Source organism: Hippopotamus amphibius, chromosome 6 (genome assembly GCF_030028045.1).
Source record: "Hippopotamus amphibius kiboko isolate mHipAmp2 chromosome 6, mHipAmp2.hap2, whole genome shotgun sequence".
NCBI lineage: Eukaryota > Metazoa > Chordata > Mammalia > Artiodactyla > Hippopotamidae > Hippopotamus > Hippopotamus amphibius.
In genome coordinates, this window is record NC_080191.1 from 134,162,297 (window position 1) to 134,182,081 (window position 19,785).

A 19,785-nucleotide genomic window follows, 5' to 3' on the forward strand; every position below is an offset into this window, starting at 1 on the left:
GTTCTTGATCCATCCTCTGAACAAGTGAAACCCTGATGAGGAGTCTAATCTGAGCACTGAAGGCTTGTAGTAAAATTTAAGCTTTATTGCCTCCTCTTCCTTACTAGGCAACTCCCAAATAGTAATCATGAATTCACCTTCCCTTCTCTTCCTAAGTCTATCAGTAGATGAATACTTCATGTATGGGTGACAGACACACATTGGTACCTGCGGGATTGGTCTGATGACCCATTGCTTGGACCAACCATTTATGTTATTACTAAATCACCTTGAGATAGGGTTGACAACCATATGTAAACTCCTGGATTTTTTTTTTTTTTTAAGAATACAGATTCCATCAAATTGTAAAAGGCAGATAAATTCAATCCCTTTTTGCAAATGAATTTCAACTTTACACCATGTTAATCTCTTTAAGACAAGGATACTTTAAAAACAAACCAAGGGCGGGGGGCGGGGGGGGGAGTAGAGGGAGGGAGGGAATATGGGGATATGTGTATAAAAGCAGATGATTGAACTTGGTGTACCCCCCAAAAAATAATAAATAAATAAATAAATAAATAAATAAATAAATAAATAAATAAAACAAACCAAGGTCTAAAGATAGAACTTTGTGGGTTCAGAACCCCCAAGATGATGAAACATCTCAGGTTCACTAAGGGGTGGAAAATGGGTCCCTCTCCCTTCAGCATTACACTCTTATCCCAGCCAGCATCCTGGTGCTTGTCCAAAGAGAGGAAGACCCTCAGCACTGGGGATAAGTTAATGGTTGGGAACTGAGAGAAAGCAGAGTGTAACTGCTTTCCTCCCCTACTCATCCTCCCTCCCACCCCACCCCCATCCCCAGCAAAGCTTCCGGTGATCTAATCTGCCAAACACAGCCTCTTGCCTGCATTGCCTGCATACCGTCCACCCCCGCCACGGGCAGGGTTTCAGAAGGATTTTTAAACTAGCAACATCATCACCAAATGCAAATAAACTCATTACATTTGATTTCTTCTCAAGTCATCTTACAAATGATGCCTTTAAAGCACAGTGAAAACACTCAAAGACATAAAATGCTGCTTAAAACTGTCCCTGAAGAAGTGATCTCTTCTGCTGCAAAGAGATGAAAAGGCAAATATTTCCCAGTGCTCCAGGTTCCCTACTCAACAGTCATCACATGAGCTTCAACTGGAAAAAAAAAAAGTTCACCCAGTGTTTAAAAATCTCCTTTAATTATATTTTCATGAATTCCAAGAAGAACATCATTGCAGTTAATGTTACAAAAACACAAAGAGGGACATCTGAACATGCAATAAAAAATGAATTCACAGTGAAAATAATGTAGGTTGGTACTAAAATATAGTTACTTGGATCCCTGAAAGGAAAAGGTTTCTTCTAATTATCTATTCACTTGGGTTTTATCATGAGAAAATATTTCTTTTCTTGAAAGCTTTGGGAAGTTTTCAATTTGTGCTACTGTTACTGTTAGCATCTGCTGGAAGTCCCTCATTCTGAAAGCCATTATTTGCAGTCTAAAATTTAATCAGAAAATTCAAAAGTACAACAAATAGCTTGGCAACTGTGTTCTTGTTACATACAAAGCCATTAGCAAAAATACATAACAAAATTTATGTAAAACAAACAATTTTGTCCTTATATACAGAAGTTTGCTTTATTCCTCATATCCCCACAGCCTACTCTAAAATGAGAGACTGTGGGAGGAGCAGCTCCCAATCTCCTCTGAAGTCTCTTTCTGGGTGGGGTAGAGAAGTCTTAAAAGGTAAGGTAACTATTTTAATCTTGTTTTAACTGAGTTATAAAAATGTATCTGGGCTTCTCAATAAAGAAGGAAACCCAGGAAAGATGATAATGGCTTAGAATAAAGAATTCATCCCTTTGTCCACTGTAAAATTTCTTAACAGAAAGTAAAAATGACTACATTTGTGACTGTGATCTGAGGACAGAGTAAACAGCATCTTGGTGAAACATACAGAATGGTAGAACCCAAGCTGCTGAGAAGTTTCACATCTAGGCCATGCACATATACCATACCAATTGAGCTTACACCTCAGGGGAGACAGATCAGAGGTATATGGGAAATGTCACCCGAATCTATATACAAACACATAAACAAGAAGGTAACACATGGAGTCAAAGGGAGACGGTAATACAAGTTTAAAAATACATTTTAAAATCATCTCAAAGCCAAGGACCATATTTACTGAAAACTCGGACATTCTACAGAATATCTTGTAAACAGTGAAAATGCAGCTTTATGTATTTCACAGTCTCAAAAGAAAATAAATTTCTGGTTTATCATCACTGCTGGGCTCGGTTTGCAAAACGGAATGATGTGAACAGAACTGGTCAGCAGGGCCGGAGCGCAGGGCTGCGCACGCGCCCTCGGGGATGCCGCGGCCCTCCACACCGACGCCGCCTTTGGCGCTCTGCAGGTAGCCTGCGATGTACGAGCCCGTGGAATGCCGGTTCCCCGCGGGCGCCGGCGCACAGGGCTTGCTTCGAAGAACCACTCCCCCCACAGTGCTGGGGTTCACACTTTTCTGCTTGTTGGCTTCCTGCTTTTCCTTGGCACGACTGGCAATATTGCGCACTCTGCTCTGACTTCTGGATGACAACTTTCTGACCAGCGCCCTGGGGAACTGATTGGCATCTTGCTTGGAATACAGCACTTGGCAGCCGTCTTCCTGGTCAAAGGACACAAGCTTCCGTAACTGCTCGGTCAGTGCATCTATAGGCTCTAACGACTTTGTTTTCACAGTCACGCCCTTCTTGTCTCTGGTGCCAGTTGTAACAAAGCTCTTACTAATACACTGGTACTTGCTTTCAAAATTACAGGCGATGTCCTCTGATGTTAAGTCCCCCAGACTTTTGGATTTGCAAGGACTGGGCAGCTTCGCAGCAGGCAGAGGAGGGTGTGTGGACTGCTCTGGGGCAGGGGCATGCATGTCTTGAACGCTAGACAGGGGCCCGGAGGTCTGGTTCATTTTTGCATCTGAATTTGAGAAATGGTTATGCATAAAACCAGCACCCGGATAGGCTAGATGAGAAATATTTTGATTTTTGACATCTTGAATATTGTTGAATATTTCAGAGACAGAAGGGTGGAGAGTCTCTTTACAGTAGCCATTTCTCAAGCCTCTTTGAAAATGTTCCACCGCATCCTGGCTGTATTTCAATTTTAAAGGAGAAACGAGGTGACTTGTGCCCTCTCTCCTATACTCATAGGTTGTTACAGACAGATTTTCTGAGTCTCCGTCCACTTCCATAAGACTGCTCTCCCCAGAATTTAAACAGAGTGTAGGATCAGCTACTCCATCTTCCAGTGTCAAGTCAGTGGAAGTGGCAGGGTTGCAGTTCTTCAGTATTTCCCAGTCTTTAACACGGGTGGGACTTTTTGGTAACCAGCAGTGAGAAATATTAGAGGACCGAGGCAGGTGGTTTTCCATGGCCCCTGTCCTGGCTTTCCCAGAAAGGCCATCGTCTAGTTTAGTTTTAGAGACAGGAGTGCAGATAGTTTCACAAACAGCAGTGTGTGTTGAGCATTCAGAGCTCTCATGCCCTGAGAATGCAATCTGCTCAGGAGATGAGCCCAGGAAGGATGACTCGGGTTTTCCATTGGAAAAGCCATGCTTGAAGGGCATTTTTAGGTCCATGGTGGGCAAGGGAGGATGGCCCGACATCACACTGGGGCTCTGAAGATGAGAAAGAACCGTGGGGTTAGCCTGGTCGCTGGCCTCATCAAACTGGCCAATTAGTGCTGAGATGGAACTGCCCGGCTCATTGTCATTTGTTAAAGTGACATTGTCAATAAGATGGGAAATTTCACTCTCCTGGAAAATCGCAGTGGAATGTAAGTCAGGTATGTCAGGACAGAGCGTAGAGACATCTGACAAAGAAAAGGATGTTGAGGCTCTGCCCTTATCCCAGTTGCCTTCCAGCTTCTTAATCTCCAGATTGCTTTGAGAAAGGACGCTTCCCGACAATGTGCTTTTCCCTGCCACGAAGCCTCCAGCTTTCCTGTCTTCCTTGGTTTTCACACCACATAGATCTCGTGTTAGGCTAACTGCAGGGTCATAAGCCAAATGCTGCCTTGGGGAGAGGGATTTTGGGGAGCACTGGTGTTCCTGGCAATCACTTAACACATTTGATTTGGTTCTCCCACCCTTTGGACCTGGTACCAACTGTTCTGTGATTGACAAGTTGGCAGTAGAAACAGCAGAGTCCCCTTGGCTGATGTCTTTGTGGAGGAGAGCACTGGAGGAAGAGGATAACTTTTTGTTGAAATTTGGAAAATGTTGTTCTTTTATACTTGCTTTCCCATCTCTTCTGCCATCCTTATCTTCTGCTGAGTGAAACAAACAATACTTTAAGTGACATATATCACTTTAGGTAGGACCTGTAAACACTCATGTTTGTCTTCAGACAGACAAATGGAAAATGTAAATCTGTTACGTTGTGACAATATAATTATGGATTGCATAGATTTGCAACAAAGTGTCTGTGTGATGGATAAATGGTAAAATATATTTATAGTTATTTCACTGAAGCTTCCCTTTGAATAGTTATTACATCGGCTAAGGATGTAATATTCATTGTAAAAAAAAATGTCAATGAGTTACCATACTTTTACAGTGAAGATTACCTTAAGTTGTTTCCTATTCAGATTTGTACTACACAGAAGCATGGCAATAAAAACAGAACAAGACAGCTCTGTTAAACAAAGTATTGTGGTACCTGTAAGCAAGATACTGTAAGTTTTCAAAGTTATACATGTGTTAGTAAAAAAACAAAAACAAAAAACAAAAAAAAACCCACAAATCATTTTGAAAACATTTTGGCAAAATACTAAATTTAACCAATTAATTTCTAAAACAAATTGGAGGGCGTAATAAATGCATTAAAATATCAGTATCTGTTGACTTTAAAATATAAAAATAAAGATTGGTCACCAATTCTATGCCATTGCTAATATCTAACTTTCTGCTGATCGTATTTTTTTTTGGTTTTAATACATAAATTTCATATTGCATTCTCCCCTAAAAGAGGCAGTAAGATATCAGGCACAGTAAGGAAAACTATAAAATCACACAATTCAAAGTAATTTGGGGTACCCCATCCTGTTTAGTACAGTGCTAGGACAATATTGATATTAGGTGTTTGAGTATTATTAAATACATTATTTTAATGGATTTTATGATTTCAGTTATGAAAATCAAGAAAGAATATGTTTAGCATTTTATTAAATATTTTCCTAGCTAAAAAATTCATCATAAAAATTTGATAAACCCAGAAATTATAAGGAAAAATATAAACATTATATGATGTTACCACTCGGATATCCACTGTAAACTTTTGTAGAGGGATAAAATTATATATACAATTTTGTATTCTGAGTTTCTTCCACTTAATTTTTCTTCTACATAACTTGAGTCATTGCATGATTATGTATTGCTCTATATTTACAAGTTTTATGCTTACGTATTATTAAATATATTATGCTATATATATGAATAACATATAAAGTTCCTGTTTTTCTAAAGGGAGGAAAGAAACATCAACATTTGCTTTCTAACTCACCTGAATGGTATTAACATCTTAATTATGGCATTAAGAGGATTAATTATTACCAATTTCTTTTGCTTTATTTCCCCCAAAATGAAGTTATTTATATATAGTTTACTTTGCCCCAAAATGGACTTTTGAAATAAATTTTAAAGCATATATTTCATCTCTTCTCTGATACTGCTCTTGGCAAAATTTCAAACTTTTATATGCCATTTTCTCGTTCAAATAACCATTCAAAAATTGGTTTGTCTCCCTACATCTTACAATAAAAACACAAGCAAAGTGGTGTTTGTTTGTGAGAAAATCATTGAAATTAGATTGCATGATGAAAGAATATTGCTAAAAGAAACAAGTATCACATTCTACTGTCTGAAGCAATTTTGACTTAAAACTTATTTGTTGCAGAGGCATCAAATGGACACAGTTTGGGTGCTTATATTATCTAAAATAGGGTGGGAGGAGGAGTCACTGACACAAGACAAGAGCTCTTTGGTACATCGTAAGGCAGATATCACTCTTTATCAGGTTCTCAATATGAGTGAAGCATTATGTTCAAATTAGGGAAAAGATGGGTAACTCCTGGTGCCTGTGCTTAAGGAGTCTATAACTAGACAGGAGCTGCAGACATGCTTCCTTCCCTGCCAACATCCAGGGGTCAGGGAAATGAGGCCACAGGAAAACATCAAATAAGCTACCTCTTGAGGAAGCAAAGATTTCTCAAGTGAAGAAGGTGGCTTACTTTTAACATTGGTTTTTCCTCTTTCTCCATAAACATTTCTAATTGTGGAAACATATGGTGGGGAAGAAATACAACTAAACTCAACCTCAGAAAAGTCAATATAATTCTATTCATCCTCAGAAAATCAGTAAATATGGTACCCACTAGAACACCATGATCTCCGTTCATATTGTACAGGTTTCACTTCCCTCTGTTGTACCTCACAGACCCACAGGCTCCATGCCATCACACCTGATCCCCTACTGTCAACTTCAGATGTCGATGTTATTTTGAGGCTTTAGGTGACTAGGAAATAGCTCTTCTACCAGCCTCCCCCCAAAGTTTCAAATCTGGTTGAAAAGGTAATATTGTAACGTAATTATTTATTTTTCAGTATATTTGACTACAAAATGTCAGCTAGGTAATAATGGTAATTAGGGACCAAAATGTGGCTTAAAGGGGTGTATTCATAGAGACACTGAAAGCATCTTACCCAGAGAGTTTTCTTTTCCTTCTGCGTCTTTTGCAGTTTCATATATAGGCAGCGACAGAGCCCCCAGAAGACTTCTGTCAACAGGCATAGAGACAGGGCGTGCTTGCAGACTCCGTGTGGTCCTTCTCAGGACCCCATCTTGATCTCTTGCAGCCTCAGACACAGAATCCTTTATCTCTACCATTTCTTGGAAGCCCATTTTGCTCTTTTTTCTGCCTTTGGCTGGAGCACTGGCTGTGCGTCGCAGAATCCTATCTCCAATCGAGCGCTTCCGAACATAATGGGAATTGTTTTCTGAAGAACTGTGCCTGGGATTCTTATTGAACAGCCCCTTCAGACCTTGGAGCTGTCGGTTCTGAAGACACAAAAGGACCAAGCACAAGTTAAGCAAATACCACTGTGTCAACTGCTTGCCTTTTAAATGACAGCTCCATGAAAAATGGACACAAAACGAAATCTCACAGCCATTGAAGAATATTCAGACCAAGAAAACAGCAGCTCACAGCATGTCTGCACATCATGCACGTTTTATCAACCTGACTTTGGGAGGAAGGCAACCTCCCGTTTTCACAACCAAGCTTTCCCACAAGTTTCCTGCCCAAAGATGGCAAGGTGGTAGGAAGAGTTTCCACAGCAAACAGACTGTTATGAACTTGAGCCACCTTAAAGCCACAGATGCATGTTTCAAGGTGGTAAGCAGGAAGATGGAGCGATGTGACAGAGCATGCCGCCATGACCACTGAAAGAGAAACGCGCCAGCAAGAACCAAGCACCATGCTGAGAAACTACCTTTGTAGCTCCTAGAAAGTGCAATATAGTGTAACTGGGGTTGAGTATTAAAGGGCTCCACTGCAAGGGGGAGAAAAGCACAACAAAACACATTTTGGGCTCATTCAAGAAGGGTGCACAAGTAAAAACAGAAGGAGATAAAACGCATATGCTCTATAAACCCTTTCTCCCACTTTGGATTCTTAGTCACTGGTTCATTCATGGCTGAATTCACCACCACCACATTGTGGTTTATGCATCTCAACCCAAACACACCTTGAAAGTAATAAATGACTTATATATGGACATTTATTTAGGAGAGAGAACACAAGTCCTATGGAACACTTTCTTTTTCATATGTTATTTCTGGCTCAAGTTTTAAACAAACTCTGATTTTTATTATTTCCCTCAAGCATGTTAAATGCTAGAGGTGCTGCTTACGTCACCTGGGATTCCTAGAAATTCAAGAGTCATTTTTTGATGATTTATATTTGTGTGTGTTTAGGCCAGAGGAGAGATCCCAACAAGCAGCACAAACAGAAACCCAGGACTAAACACAAAGTCATAAAACGCTATCACTTTCAGAAATTAGGATCCTTACTTAGCACCTCGCCCCTCCCAACTGATGGATATGAGCATAAACACATACACCCTATATCAGGCCAAATTGGGCCACTCCCTGCCAGTTGCATTATAGTCTTAATAATATGAATATTACCAACATTTTTGAGCATTTACTATGTGCCAGGCAGCTTTTTAAAGATAATGTATCTGTGTATGGAGTAGGTACTATTTTTACTCTCTGTGTACAATTAAGGAAGCAGAAGCACAGAGAATGTATAAAGGAGAAGCTCCAGGTTATACAGACCTTCTGATAAAGAGCACTGACCATTCCTGGGCCCTAGTCAATGCTCCAGTCCCTCCATGTCACATCTAGCCCTGAAAATTGATTCCAGTGGCAAGTCCCCCATCACTTGGCATTACCAGAGGATAGCCTATTGATTTGTAAACCTCAAGTGAGCTCTGCAATGAAGAAACTGGCATCAGGAGAGAGCTAGAATACGATAGTATGGTCTCTTCCTTTTAAGTCTTATGGGTGGCTTTTAATTCATTCATGATTTTTAGGTTTCCAGTTAAAAACAATGCATCCTGCCTAGAACTGGCTGGGATCACAGCTCGGTTAGTACAGGTAATTCAAACATCTGAGATGACATTTCCCACTGCAGCCAGCTGGGTCTTTTTAAGGATTATAATAAAATTCAAACATGTAACTCTCTCTTTACTGTTTTAGTCAAACAAATGATTGCCTAAGAGAATAATAGTTTTCTCAGTTCTTTTCTCAGCCCAGAGAGGGCCCCTAGGTGGAGGGAATGAGTACCTATCCCTGAAGAGAGGTAGGAGCACACATGATGGGGGCCTGTGGGCGGGAGAGCACACTGAGCATGGCGTGGGCTGGGCCTCCCTAGAGTTTTCTGTTAAAACACAGCTTGTCGAGATATACGTTCCTTTTATGCAATGAATTAAAAAACTTCATTAAGGACCATATTATTGTCGCATGTGGCTTTAAGCCCTGTGATCTTTCTCACCTTTCCATATATTTCATTGATTGTTATGTGGACAAATATGGATGCTTCAGTCAGTCCTTCCAAATAGACATGCCGGTAGCCTGTAAAAGTAGAGAAAGTAGTTTCCTTTTAGTTGAACTTGCATTTGGCTTTCCTGTGGGTGCAAAAGAATTAAATACCTGAGTTTACTATAGTTCTTTATGTTGACACTTACATTATCATATAACACACATTTTTATATATCATATACGCAATGTATTGTGTATATCACATTTCATATATCAAATCTTCCAAAGAAAAAGGAATGGTCAGTCTAGAGAGAAAAGGCCAGGCAGACTTACCAGGCACTAAGCTGCTGAAGGTCACAGTTCTTTGCCCAACAAAGTCTCGTCCAATCGGATCGTGATCCCACACAAGGAACCGAACCAAAGCTATTTCTGGCATATGTACTGTAAATGTCAGGGTTTCTTCCCACACAGGGTTAAATCCTCAGAGAAATAGGAAAAGACAAGTCAGAAAAGCAAAGGGGTTGGCTAAAAATGATTTAGCAGCAACATCTGCAAAGCAGACAGTGAAAATTGCTTGCAATGGTTATTAAATTCGTGAAGACAACTAAGCCACCCCAGGATGCCTTACTGAAATAAAGCCTCGGAATTTACCCCATTGCTAGAAAATAATCGGTAAGAAAATTGCCTGTAAATTATTACATCAATTCTAATAATCTTTGATGCCAAATTGCATTGTAGAGAGAGCTCTTTTAGGCAATATCCAGAATGTTTCAATAAGCTCAAAAAGTATCCACAGTAATGATCTAAGAATCACGTTTTAGCAAAAGCAATAAAGAATGATTCATCTGCCCCGCCCCACCCACCCCAACAGAATGATACTTCTCAGCCACTAAAGATCCTGCTGCTGTAATCATCGCCAGCAGGCATTTTGTAAGGTTTCAACGCTATCGTATATACACCATCCTATTGAATTCTTAAGGTAAACCTCTAAGAGTGGCAGGGCAGGGATTTTATTCTAACTAAGAAAAAATACATATTACTGACTTTCAAAAATACAGAACTCTTAAAAATTACACAAGTAACCCATGCTCACTTTTTTAACATAGGAAATATAATGCTCGTTTTACAGGTAAGAAAATGGATGTTCAGAGAAAATTATGTGCCTAACATCGTACAACTTGTGACAGAGCCAAAGGAGATGAGGCACTGCTGACTTCCAGTGGCTTCTCATGAAGCAAGACCTTAATACATGAAAGCTGATATATTTTCATAGCTACTGCAAATACATAGAAAACGCATATAATTCAACTCAAATTCTGAACGGTAAAATCACATTTATTTCTTGGTAAAATTCTCTCAGGTAAAATAATTAAACAGATTAAAAATTCAAGTACTCTATAAACTTGCTTTTCTTTTCTAAAAATGAAAATTAGTGTTACTAAATGTATGCATTCAGGAGGCATCAGCCACTTAACCCTAATGCCTTAGCTAATGAAAGAATTACAGATTGAAAATCATTGAGATGTCCTTCCTGAGCAAGAGAAGAGATATTTTTGTTGACTTAGTGATGACATCCCAATTACTTCTGAGACAAAAAAAAAAAAAAAATTATTGAGCACTGGTAGGAAAATGCAGTATGGGAAGTGTGCTTACTTTAAGCATGTTATTTCCCAAGTAACAGGTGTGTGCTACTCTGGAACCCTCAAATTCCTTTCCTTCAACTCCTCTTAAGGTCTCCTTAGGAATCTCTAATTTCCCAAACCTTTTGAGCACTGGGGTTTAGATTTTCTTAGAGTATTTAATGACTAGAGATTGAGAAAAACAGCCATTAAATAATGTTTGTCATGTGTATGAATAAATACAACCTTAGAAGATTATTAAGAAAAAGACATGAGGCTTGAGTAAGGAAAGGTTTCTTTACATTATGGTCAAAATACAAGAAGAATGCTGCCCATCCACGAGTCATAGTCAAGAAGTAAACTTGCCGGAGCACGTTGCACTTGCCTTTACAGTTTTACACGCTCCAGAAAAAAATGAGAAATTGTTAGGACGTGGACTTCACAAATAAGAACTTCGAGGCAACTCATGTCATGAAAACAATATAAAAATATAATGCATCATTTTCCCATATGAAGTTTTAACCCAGCCCTTTAGAATATCATTCATTTCACTAGAAAAAAACACTTGCTTCAAAAGCAGAAATCTTGAGAGCCTAGATTACAACATCCAACAGAATACACTGTGAACGAATCCCACATTTACTCAGTTTTATGTGTTGAAAAATCTTAACAAAACTCAGATGGCAGTTACAGATTTTAGAGGTTTCTTTCTCTTCCATGAAGATACATTTTTCTTTTTCAGTGCAAATTCTATTTCTAGAGTATCCTCATTAAAAGTGAACAGAGATTATAATCTTACCATTATCATCTACCACACGCGTTTGATCTTTACAACAATCTACTGGCAATCCGATAATTTCAACTTCAACAAAAGGATCGATGATCTATATAAATAAAGAAAGTATTACTATAACTGATACATTTCTACACGTGTCAATTTAAGAACATTGGCCAAAATGTGACATATCAACAGCAACCCATTTAATTAGGTGCTTACTAAGAAAGAGAAATTGTACCAGGTGCAACAGAATCAGATATGAGGCAGGAATAAAAAAAAGGAGATTATATTGTTATTTGCCAATATCTACTAATGCTATACAAACTTTACCAGATGAACCTATGACTCCAGTTGAGGGTATATACCCAACAGAGAGCTTCTGTCTATGCAAAAAACGCTTAGAGCAGGTGAATTCATAATAGTCACATATTGGAAACAACCTTAATGTCCACTATGAGTAAGATGATAAATTGTAGAATATTCATTTAATGAATACCACACAACAATGGAAAAATAACAAAGTTCTGCTACATAGCCATAATGCTGAACAAGCCAGACATAAAAGAGCATACACTGTCAGAGTTCATGTACATAAAGTTTGAGCACAGACTAAATTAATCTGTTGTGACAGGGGCTGGTATTTGAGGAGGGGAGGGAAGGATTGGGAGTAGATATTGACTGGGAGGGTGGATGGAAGCCTTCTGGGGGTTCTGGATATGTTCTGTCTTGATCCAGGTTACATAATAATTAATCAAGTTATCCACATTTGATTTGTGCACTTGAATGTAGTTAAATCAATTGTGTGCTATGATGTAAATTAAAAGTATTTAAAAATAAAAAGATGAAAAGGTAATCGAAAGAAAAATATGAGCGCTTAGTTCCCTTCCTCCCCCCTTACCTCCCCCACATCCCCTGCCCTCTGGGAGAGGGAGCCTGCTTTGTTGGTCATCTGTAAGCTCTCTTTTGTCGTGCCAGTACTGGATAAGGAGAAATGAAGGGAAAAAATCCCAAAGAACCCAAAAAGGAGAGAGTTATGAAGTCTGGAAAAACATATTTTTAGGAGCTTGGAGAGTAAGGAGAATGCAGTTTTGGGGGGAGCTTCAGGGAATATGAGCTAGAGGTATTATGGAAAAACATTTTGAGACAATTAGGTGGATAGACATTTTTTGCTTACTAAATAAACCACAGCTAAAGTTTACTTGCTTTCCATTAATTCTTCTTTTTTTAAAAAATTTATTTTTATTTATTTATTTATTGGCTGTGTTGGGTCTTTGTTGCTGTGTGCGGGCTTTCTCTAGTTGCAGCAACCAGGGGCTACTCTTCCTTGTGGTGTGTAGGTTTCTCATTGTGGTGGCTTCTCTTGTTTTGGAGCACAGACACTAGGCACGCAGCCTTCAGTGGTCACACAACATGGGCTCAGTAGCTGTGGTCCACGGGCTTAGTTGCTATGCAGCACATGGGATCTTCCCAGCCCAGGGATCAAACCCGGGTCCCCTGCATTGGCAGACGGATTCTTAACCACTGCCACCATGGAAGTCCCTCCATTAATTCTTTGATGCTAGAAGTTTTTCCTTAGAATAGAACCCTGTGGTAAAACTATACCATTGGGAGTCCTGGATTTGGGGGCAGCTAATAAATATGACTTCTGCCTTTAAGGAATTTAAGAGGCTTAATTTAAGTCTAAATTAAAGAATTTAAGAAGCCACAGGCTTGAAGAACAACTTCCTCCTTCAACACTTGGTTCGTGCTGGACTTAGACAAGTGTAACTGACTGTGCTTCGGTTTCCTCATCTGTAAACCTAAGATTACAGTGTCTGCTTCATCATGCTGTAATCCAGGTGACATGCTAGGAGAATGGAATTCGATAGTGGCAGCAAGACTAGCAAGAAATTTGAGAGGTAGAAGGTCCAGGAGACAGTAACTGAGTAGATGTGGAGAGCAAAGAAAAGGTGAAAATTAAAGATCACCATCAATTTTCTGATTGGGAGCAAGAAAAATTATTATTTCATTCTCAGAGATATGAACAATGTGAGAGATCACAGGCTGAGAATTCAGGGAGCCTAGGTAGGGGGAAAGCTGTATTTCATTAGCCTCTGACTAAAGCACAAATAGTATAGTATTACTACTGTAATTCTGTGTCTGGCAAAAATTACAGATGTTTCTGAGTCACATTATAGTTGTTGCAGAAATTCTGTATCACCCACACTCATCACGACTTCAAAATTCTAATAGTTATTCAACCTCCTCTAGATCCTGCTATTTATTGCACACGTTTGTATGCCACAATTCGTTTTTAATATATTGATAAGTGAATTTCAATATAGTTTCCTGTGTAGCTATATCTATTTTATTTTATGCATTTAAAAACATTATTCTGAGAAGAGGTCCAAAGGCCTCATCAGATACCATCTTTTCCTATGGCTCCAAAAGAGTTAAAATCTTCTGAAAGAGAATCTCATAAGCCACAATAAGGAGGTTGGATTTTATTTTAATTATAAAAGAAAGATATTCCTCATACATTTAAAAGATTACTCTAAACCCACAGACTATGTATTACAAAGATAAAGGGATACTTATGCAATGAAAAACACCTGGAAGAAACCCCTTATCCAAGTAACATTATCAATTCTGGGATAAACTGACACAATGTGGCCTCTGTTATAATGCACTGAGAAGGATACACATTGCCAACGTAGCATTCCTGCCATATGTGTTTATTCTGATTCTAATCATGAACAAACAAATAAATTTAAACTGAAGGACACTCTGGACACAACTGGCTTGGACATTTTTAAAAATATCAATATAATAAAAACAAAAGCTGAAGAACTGTTCTACATTTTAAAATGACCAAAGAGAAATGACAACTAAAAGCAATGTGTGACTCTTAACTGGATTCTGAATCCAAAAAGAAAAGAAGTAAGAACAATTTGGGGACAATGGGGGAAAATTGAATATAGATTTTGTATTAGATAACATTTTTGTACCAATAAACTATTGGGTATGAGATAGGCTTAAGGATGTGTTGTACAACATAGAAAATATGGCCAATATTTTATAATAACTGTAAATGGAAAGTAACCTTTCAAATTTGTATAAAATTTTTTAAAAATTAAATTTTTTTAAAAAAGAATATAGTCCTGAGGGTCTAAAAAACAAAAAAGAAAATAGTAAAAAAATATATTATTGTACCAATATTAAATGTCATGAGTGTAATGACTATTGCAGTTATACAAGATAACCTTCTTGTTCTTAAGAGATAAATGCTGAAGTATTTCGAGATCAGGGTCATGATGTTAACTTACTCTCAAATGACTCTCCAAAGAAAAGCAAATGCATGTATGTGTGTGTGTGTATATATATATATATATCAATATGTACATATGTATAATTAAATTTTGTTATATTTGCTTTATCTCTCTCTTTCATGTACATAAGTATATATGTGTGTGTGTGTGTGTATTTTTTTTTTTTTACTGCTGAGGGCAAATATCTTTTCCAAGTCAGTCTTTAATGTTTTCTACAATGAATATGAAAATTTTTTTTGTTCAAAAACTTTATACATGTAATACATGAATTCATTTTCAGAATAAAAATTATAACAATTTAATTATACACAGATTAAAGTGTGAAAGTCCCAACCATTGACACTCCCCATCTCAGATGCAATTCTCATTGACAGTTTTGTTACACTACAATATGCTTTATATTACAGTATTATTTTCCACCTACGCATATGGTTATCTTTGGATATTTGTACTTGTGTAGACAGACCTCAAATTCTACACGTACACTTGGTATTCCATAGCATGTATGAGGCTTAATTTACTTAATCATTTTATTGTTGAACCTTTATTTTATTAAGGTTTAAAATTACAAATATTATAAATATACTCACTACAAACACTAAAATGAATATAGTTAGATATAAACAATCTTTGTAGGCTTATGTTCATTTACTTCTTTGGTTACACTTCTAGAACTGGCATTTTAAGTCAAAGGATATGGGCATTTTGAATCTTAGGGATACTATCAGTTTGCCTTCAAAAATGATTTATAATATTAAAATCAGAAAATGACATTAGTGCAATCTATAGAGCTTATTTAGATTTCATGCATTTTTTATGCACTCATTTGCGTGTGTGTATTTTATGATTTTAATCACATGTATAGATTTATGCAGCACCACAATCAAGATACAGAACTATTTCATCACTGCAAGGTTCCCTCATACTGTCTCTTCATAACCACACCCATCTCTTCCCAGTCTTTAGAATTGTCTTTTTAAACTCAGCATAATTCCCTTGAGATTACATCCAGGTTGCTGTATGGATCAATAATTTGTTCCTTTTTATTGCCGAGTATTAGTCCGTGAGACTGATATACCAAAGTCTGTTTAAACATTCACATTCACTTTTTAGAGATATTTGGTTTCCACTTTGGGGCTATTACAAATAAAGCTGCTATAAATATTCCTGCACACATTTTTGTATAAACATAAGCTTTCACTTTCTGGGATAAATGCCCAAGCGTAATTCTTAGGTCAGATCATAAGTGCATGTTTAGTTTTATCAGAAACTGCCAAACTATTTTTCAGAGCGGTTATATCATTTTATATTCCTACTGACAAAGCATGAGAATAATCAGTTTTTCTGCATCTTCACCAACATTCGGTGTTACCACTATTTTTTATTTTAGCTGTTTTGATAGATAATCCATTTCTAAAACTTTATAAGGCAGGATAAATATACTCTGTTGGTTGCATGAGTAGATAAGTTGGGGGTTTTAAATATATTAAAAAGGAAAAATGTGTACACATCTGCTGGCTATTTGGATATATAATTCTAAAATGGTGAATAAAGGTATAGAAATTAAATAGTGGGAAAGTGCTGGATTTGATTCTAAAAGTCAATTTCAAATTCATGCTCCACTATTGTCTGGCTGCACAATCTCTGGTATGTTCCTTTAGCTCTCTGCTCCTCCTTTTTTTTTTTTTTTAATATGTTAGAGGATATAAAATCCCAATTTCCAAGGTTTGGGTGAGAATTAAGCAAAATACTGCAGTTAAAGTCCTTATAAGTCCTAAAGGATCATTGTTATGATAAAATATTGGATCTATGTATGTATGTGTATGCTTATGCACACATTTACACAAGAAAGATAAAGCAAAAGTAACAAAATTTAATAACTGCTGAATCTAGGTGCTGGAGATATGGTGTTCATTTCTTTATTCTTGCAACTTTTCTGAGGTTTGAAATTTTTCAAAATAAAAAGTTTGGGGGAAAATATAGGAAGTGAATCTTCCTTTCTGCAGGCAATAAAGCAAAATGGAAAGAAGAGAAAGTAAAGATGAACTTTCTGATACAACCAAAATAATTATTCTTGCTGCTGAGAGAACAGAATGGAAGCAAGGAGAACAGTGAGCTGGGAGGTTATTACAGCAGAACTGCCAAGAAATGATGGTGGCTTGGATTAGGCAGGAGGCAATACAGATGGGGACAGTAGGACATGGGGCCATCTGTTGAAGATGAGAAGATGATGAGAACACATGTTTGAGGAGAGAATAGGTTGAAAACAGCCACTGCGGAGAATAGGATAGAGGGCTGATCAGGTGGAGCTGGGATGGCACTACAGCATTATGTGCAGGTCAGTGGCGATTTGAGACGGAGTTGATGGTGGGACCACTGCAGAGCTGCCTGCTTTCTCCATCGACATTCAAGATCCAGAAAGGATAGTTTAATAGGTGGGAGCGGCAAAGAGCCTGAAGTGATGGACCACTCCTGAGAGGAACGACATGAACAGAGGAGCAGCTGACAGGGAGAAAATAGAGGCCAAAAGCAAGCGTGATAGGAATAATGGAATGAAAGCTCTGGAAAGAGCAGAGGCTGTGGTCACAGAGGGAGACATTTTAAAATCATGCAACAGAAGTACAGCAAGGCAAGAGCGGGCCTGTGGCCAGGGAGCAGGTGGCTAATGTGCAACAGAGATGAGGGTCACAGTGGAGGAGAAAGGTGGATGCAAGGTTAAGACATTCTCTTATGCAATGTTTCTATTAATAGCAAAATTGCTCCTTGCATCTCAATTTAGCACTGCCAGTGTCAGTCTTGAATTCTGAATTGAATTGAGTTGCACCCATGCCTCCAAAATAGATGATGCACTGCACTCCAGAAGGAATTGTGTGTGCTTTGCCAGTAAGTAAGTTAATATCTGATGAGCTGTGGTCAGTGTTCATTTATACACACACGCACACACACAGAACCCTTAAGACATTTCAGATAAAATGTAAACACAATAAAATTATCATGTCCTTAGTCACTTGGTCATACACAGCTTACCTCGCCTCGATCTCCAAACATGGAGTCTGGAGGTTTGGGGAGCTGTTGTCCACTGATCACTTTCAGGATGAGCTGCTTCTTAGGGTTGGCAGGAAGCGGATCACCAGAGAAAGGGTTAAAAGTACCTAAGCCAAGTAAAGCAGAGGTTAAAATGTAAGGTTTGTAGCACAGGAAAATACACACACACACACACACACACACCCCTTAAGCTTGTAGACAAAGAAACAATAAATGCTGAATTACTACAGTGTTTCTTAAAGCAAAAAATTATCACATAACTATCAGTGCGGCTTTTGCCTGAAGGCAATGCCAGCTGGCATTTCCATAGCCGTGTTGTTTGCTGGAATCTATACTCCCAAAGGCCAGAAGAATGGACCAATTTAAAACAAGTGTCTATGATGCAATTATCAACCATGGCAGGGGGTAAGAGGAACATTTTATTTGAATGCCTATAGTACAGAGAAGGGGAGCAGTTGTTAGATTCACACAATTTTCTAACCTAAACTATCGCAGGTATAGAGTGAATATAACAAGCAGAAAGACCTGAAATTAAGTAAACAGCATAGCAAGAAAACACACAAAGCACAAAATTCTGAAGACACATCTGTCAACAGATTTTTACCTGAACTGTTAAAAATCCAATTTGGAAATTTAAAAAAGGATTTAATGAGCAGAACCAAAAGGTTCTGTTTTTGATATAACATTGCATTATCTTTTTTTGTTAGCACTGTTTTGTAATTGGAATAAACTGACTAAAATGGCTTGATAAAATTGTTTCAGGTGTTATTACAATTTTACCAGCAGGTCTCAGATACACACTCCCTTAGAGAGTTTCTGAAAGCATTCAATTTACAGATAATGCCCAGTGAACATCATGCTGGACCACTGGATTTCAGGTGACAATCCATTGCTATCATCCTTGTCCCTCTTTAAGTGCACAATGTCACAAGAGAACATTCTAGACATCATGCTACCCAAATATCAAACAATTGTGACGAGTTCTTTATTTACATTCCAATATTTAATTTATCTCTTTTAAAAATCATGTTGCAAAACAGAGGCATCACACTTTCTCGAGAGCTCCATCAGTAGAGGTCTCCTGTGTTCAGAGCTATGACTGTGAAGTTAACACACCTTTGCACATCTGCTGGGGTTTGAGGACGTAGCCGCAGTTGCCGTTTGTCTTGAATTTGGCTCGATTTAACTGCATCATTCGCCCCTCAGACTGGTAGTTCAGTGCCACTGTACAAGTTGAAAGTTTGAGAGAATTAGGCAAGACGGCAGCATAGAGCCAAGACACACGGAGAACCGCTCGACCCCAAGGCATACACACCTAGCTGGCAACCTGCGTTCCAGTAGGGCAGAGGGTTGAAGTTGCTGGAATCGATGCGGTAGGCGGAGGGATAAATCCTCGTGAGCTGCTTTTGGTTGTAAATCATGAACTGCTCTGATTTCTGCTGAACAACCTGATGTGCTCTTGTTTCACTGAATGATAGCACATTTCCTGTGGTTCCTAGCGGTTTTCAACAAAGAAAACAGAAAAGTGAGAACTGCAGCAAACGCCACTCATAAAGGATCTTATAATGATGTCCCATTACACCCATAATAAAAGGCAGAGCAAAAGAGTGAATTCAACCAGAGCAGGCACAGCTCCTGAGCTAGGAAAATCTATAAAATTCCACTCTTGGGACTCTTTTGCCATTTCAAATCAGAGCTGTGCAAGTTGCTCAGATAACTGCCTATTTCTGGATCCCATATTCTCCCAAGAATTCAATCATCTCACTACATCATGTCTATCTGCCTAGTATGAAGAGGGCAGATGGAAAAATTATTTTCTAGGTGCATGACTCAAAATAGTTTTGCCAGAGATCAAGACACCTGTGGATAAATAAAACTACGTAACTCATTCCTGATAAAAGGGAGACATTCATTG

At 38.3% G+C, this 19,785-nt stretch overlaps 1 protein-coding gene across 1 annotated transcript in view; it reads right to left on the reverse strand.

The window, feature by feature from the left end:
* Nucleotides 1–1,231: 1,231 nt before the first annotated feature.
* The window catches only part of PLCH1 (phospholipase C eta 1), a 216,310-nt gene continuing 197,756 nt past the window's right edge, over nt 1,232–19,785 (reverse strand). Inside the window, exons 17-24 of the mRNA XM_057739608.1 lie at nt 19,186–19,365; nt 18,987–19,094; nt 17,853–17,977; nt 11,539–11,623; nt 9,454–9,600; nt 9,134–9,213; nt 6,780–7,134; nt 1,232–4,348 (exon numbers count right to left, since the gene is read on the reverse strand). Coding sequence (XP_057595591.1) covers nt 2,265–4,348; nt 6,780–7,134; nt 9,134–9,213; nt 9,454–9,600; nt 11,539–11,623; nt 17,853–17,977; nt 18,987–19,094; nt 19,186–19,365 — 3,164 coding nt within the window. The 3' untranslated portion in view covers nt 1,232–2,264. The remainder of the gene's footprint in view (nt 4,349–6,779; nt 7,135–9,133; nt 9,214–9,453; nt 9,601–11,538; nt 11,624–17,852; nt 17,978–18,986; nt 19,095–19,185; nt 19,366–19,785) is intronic.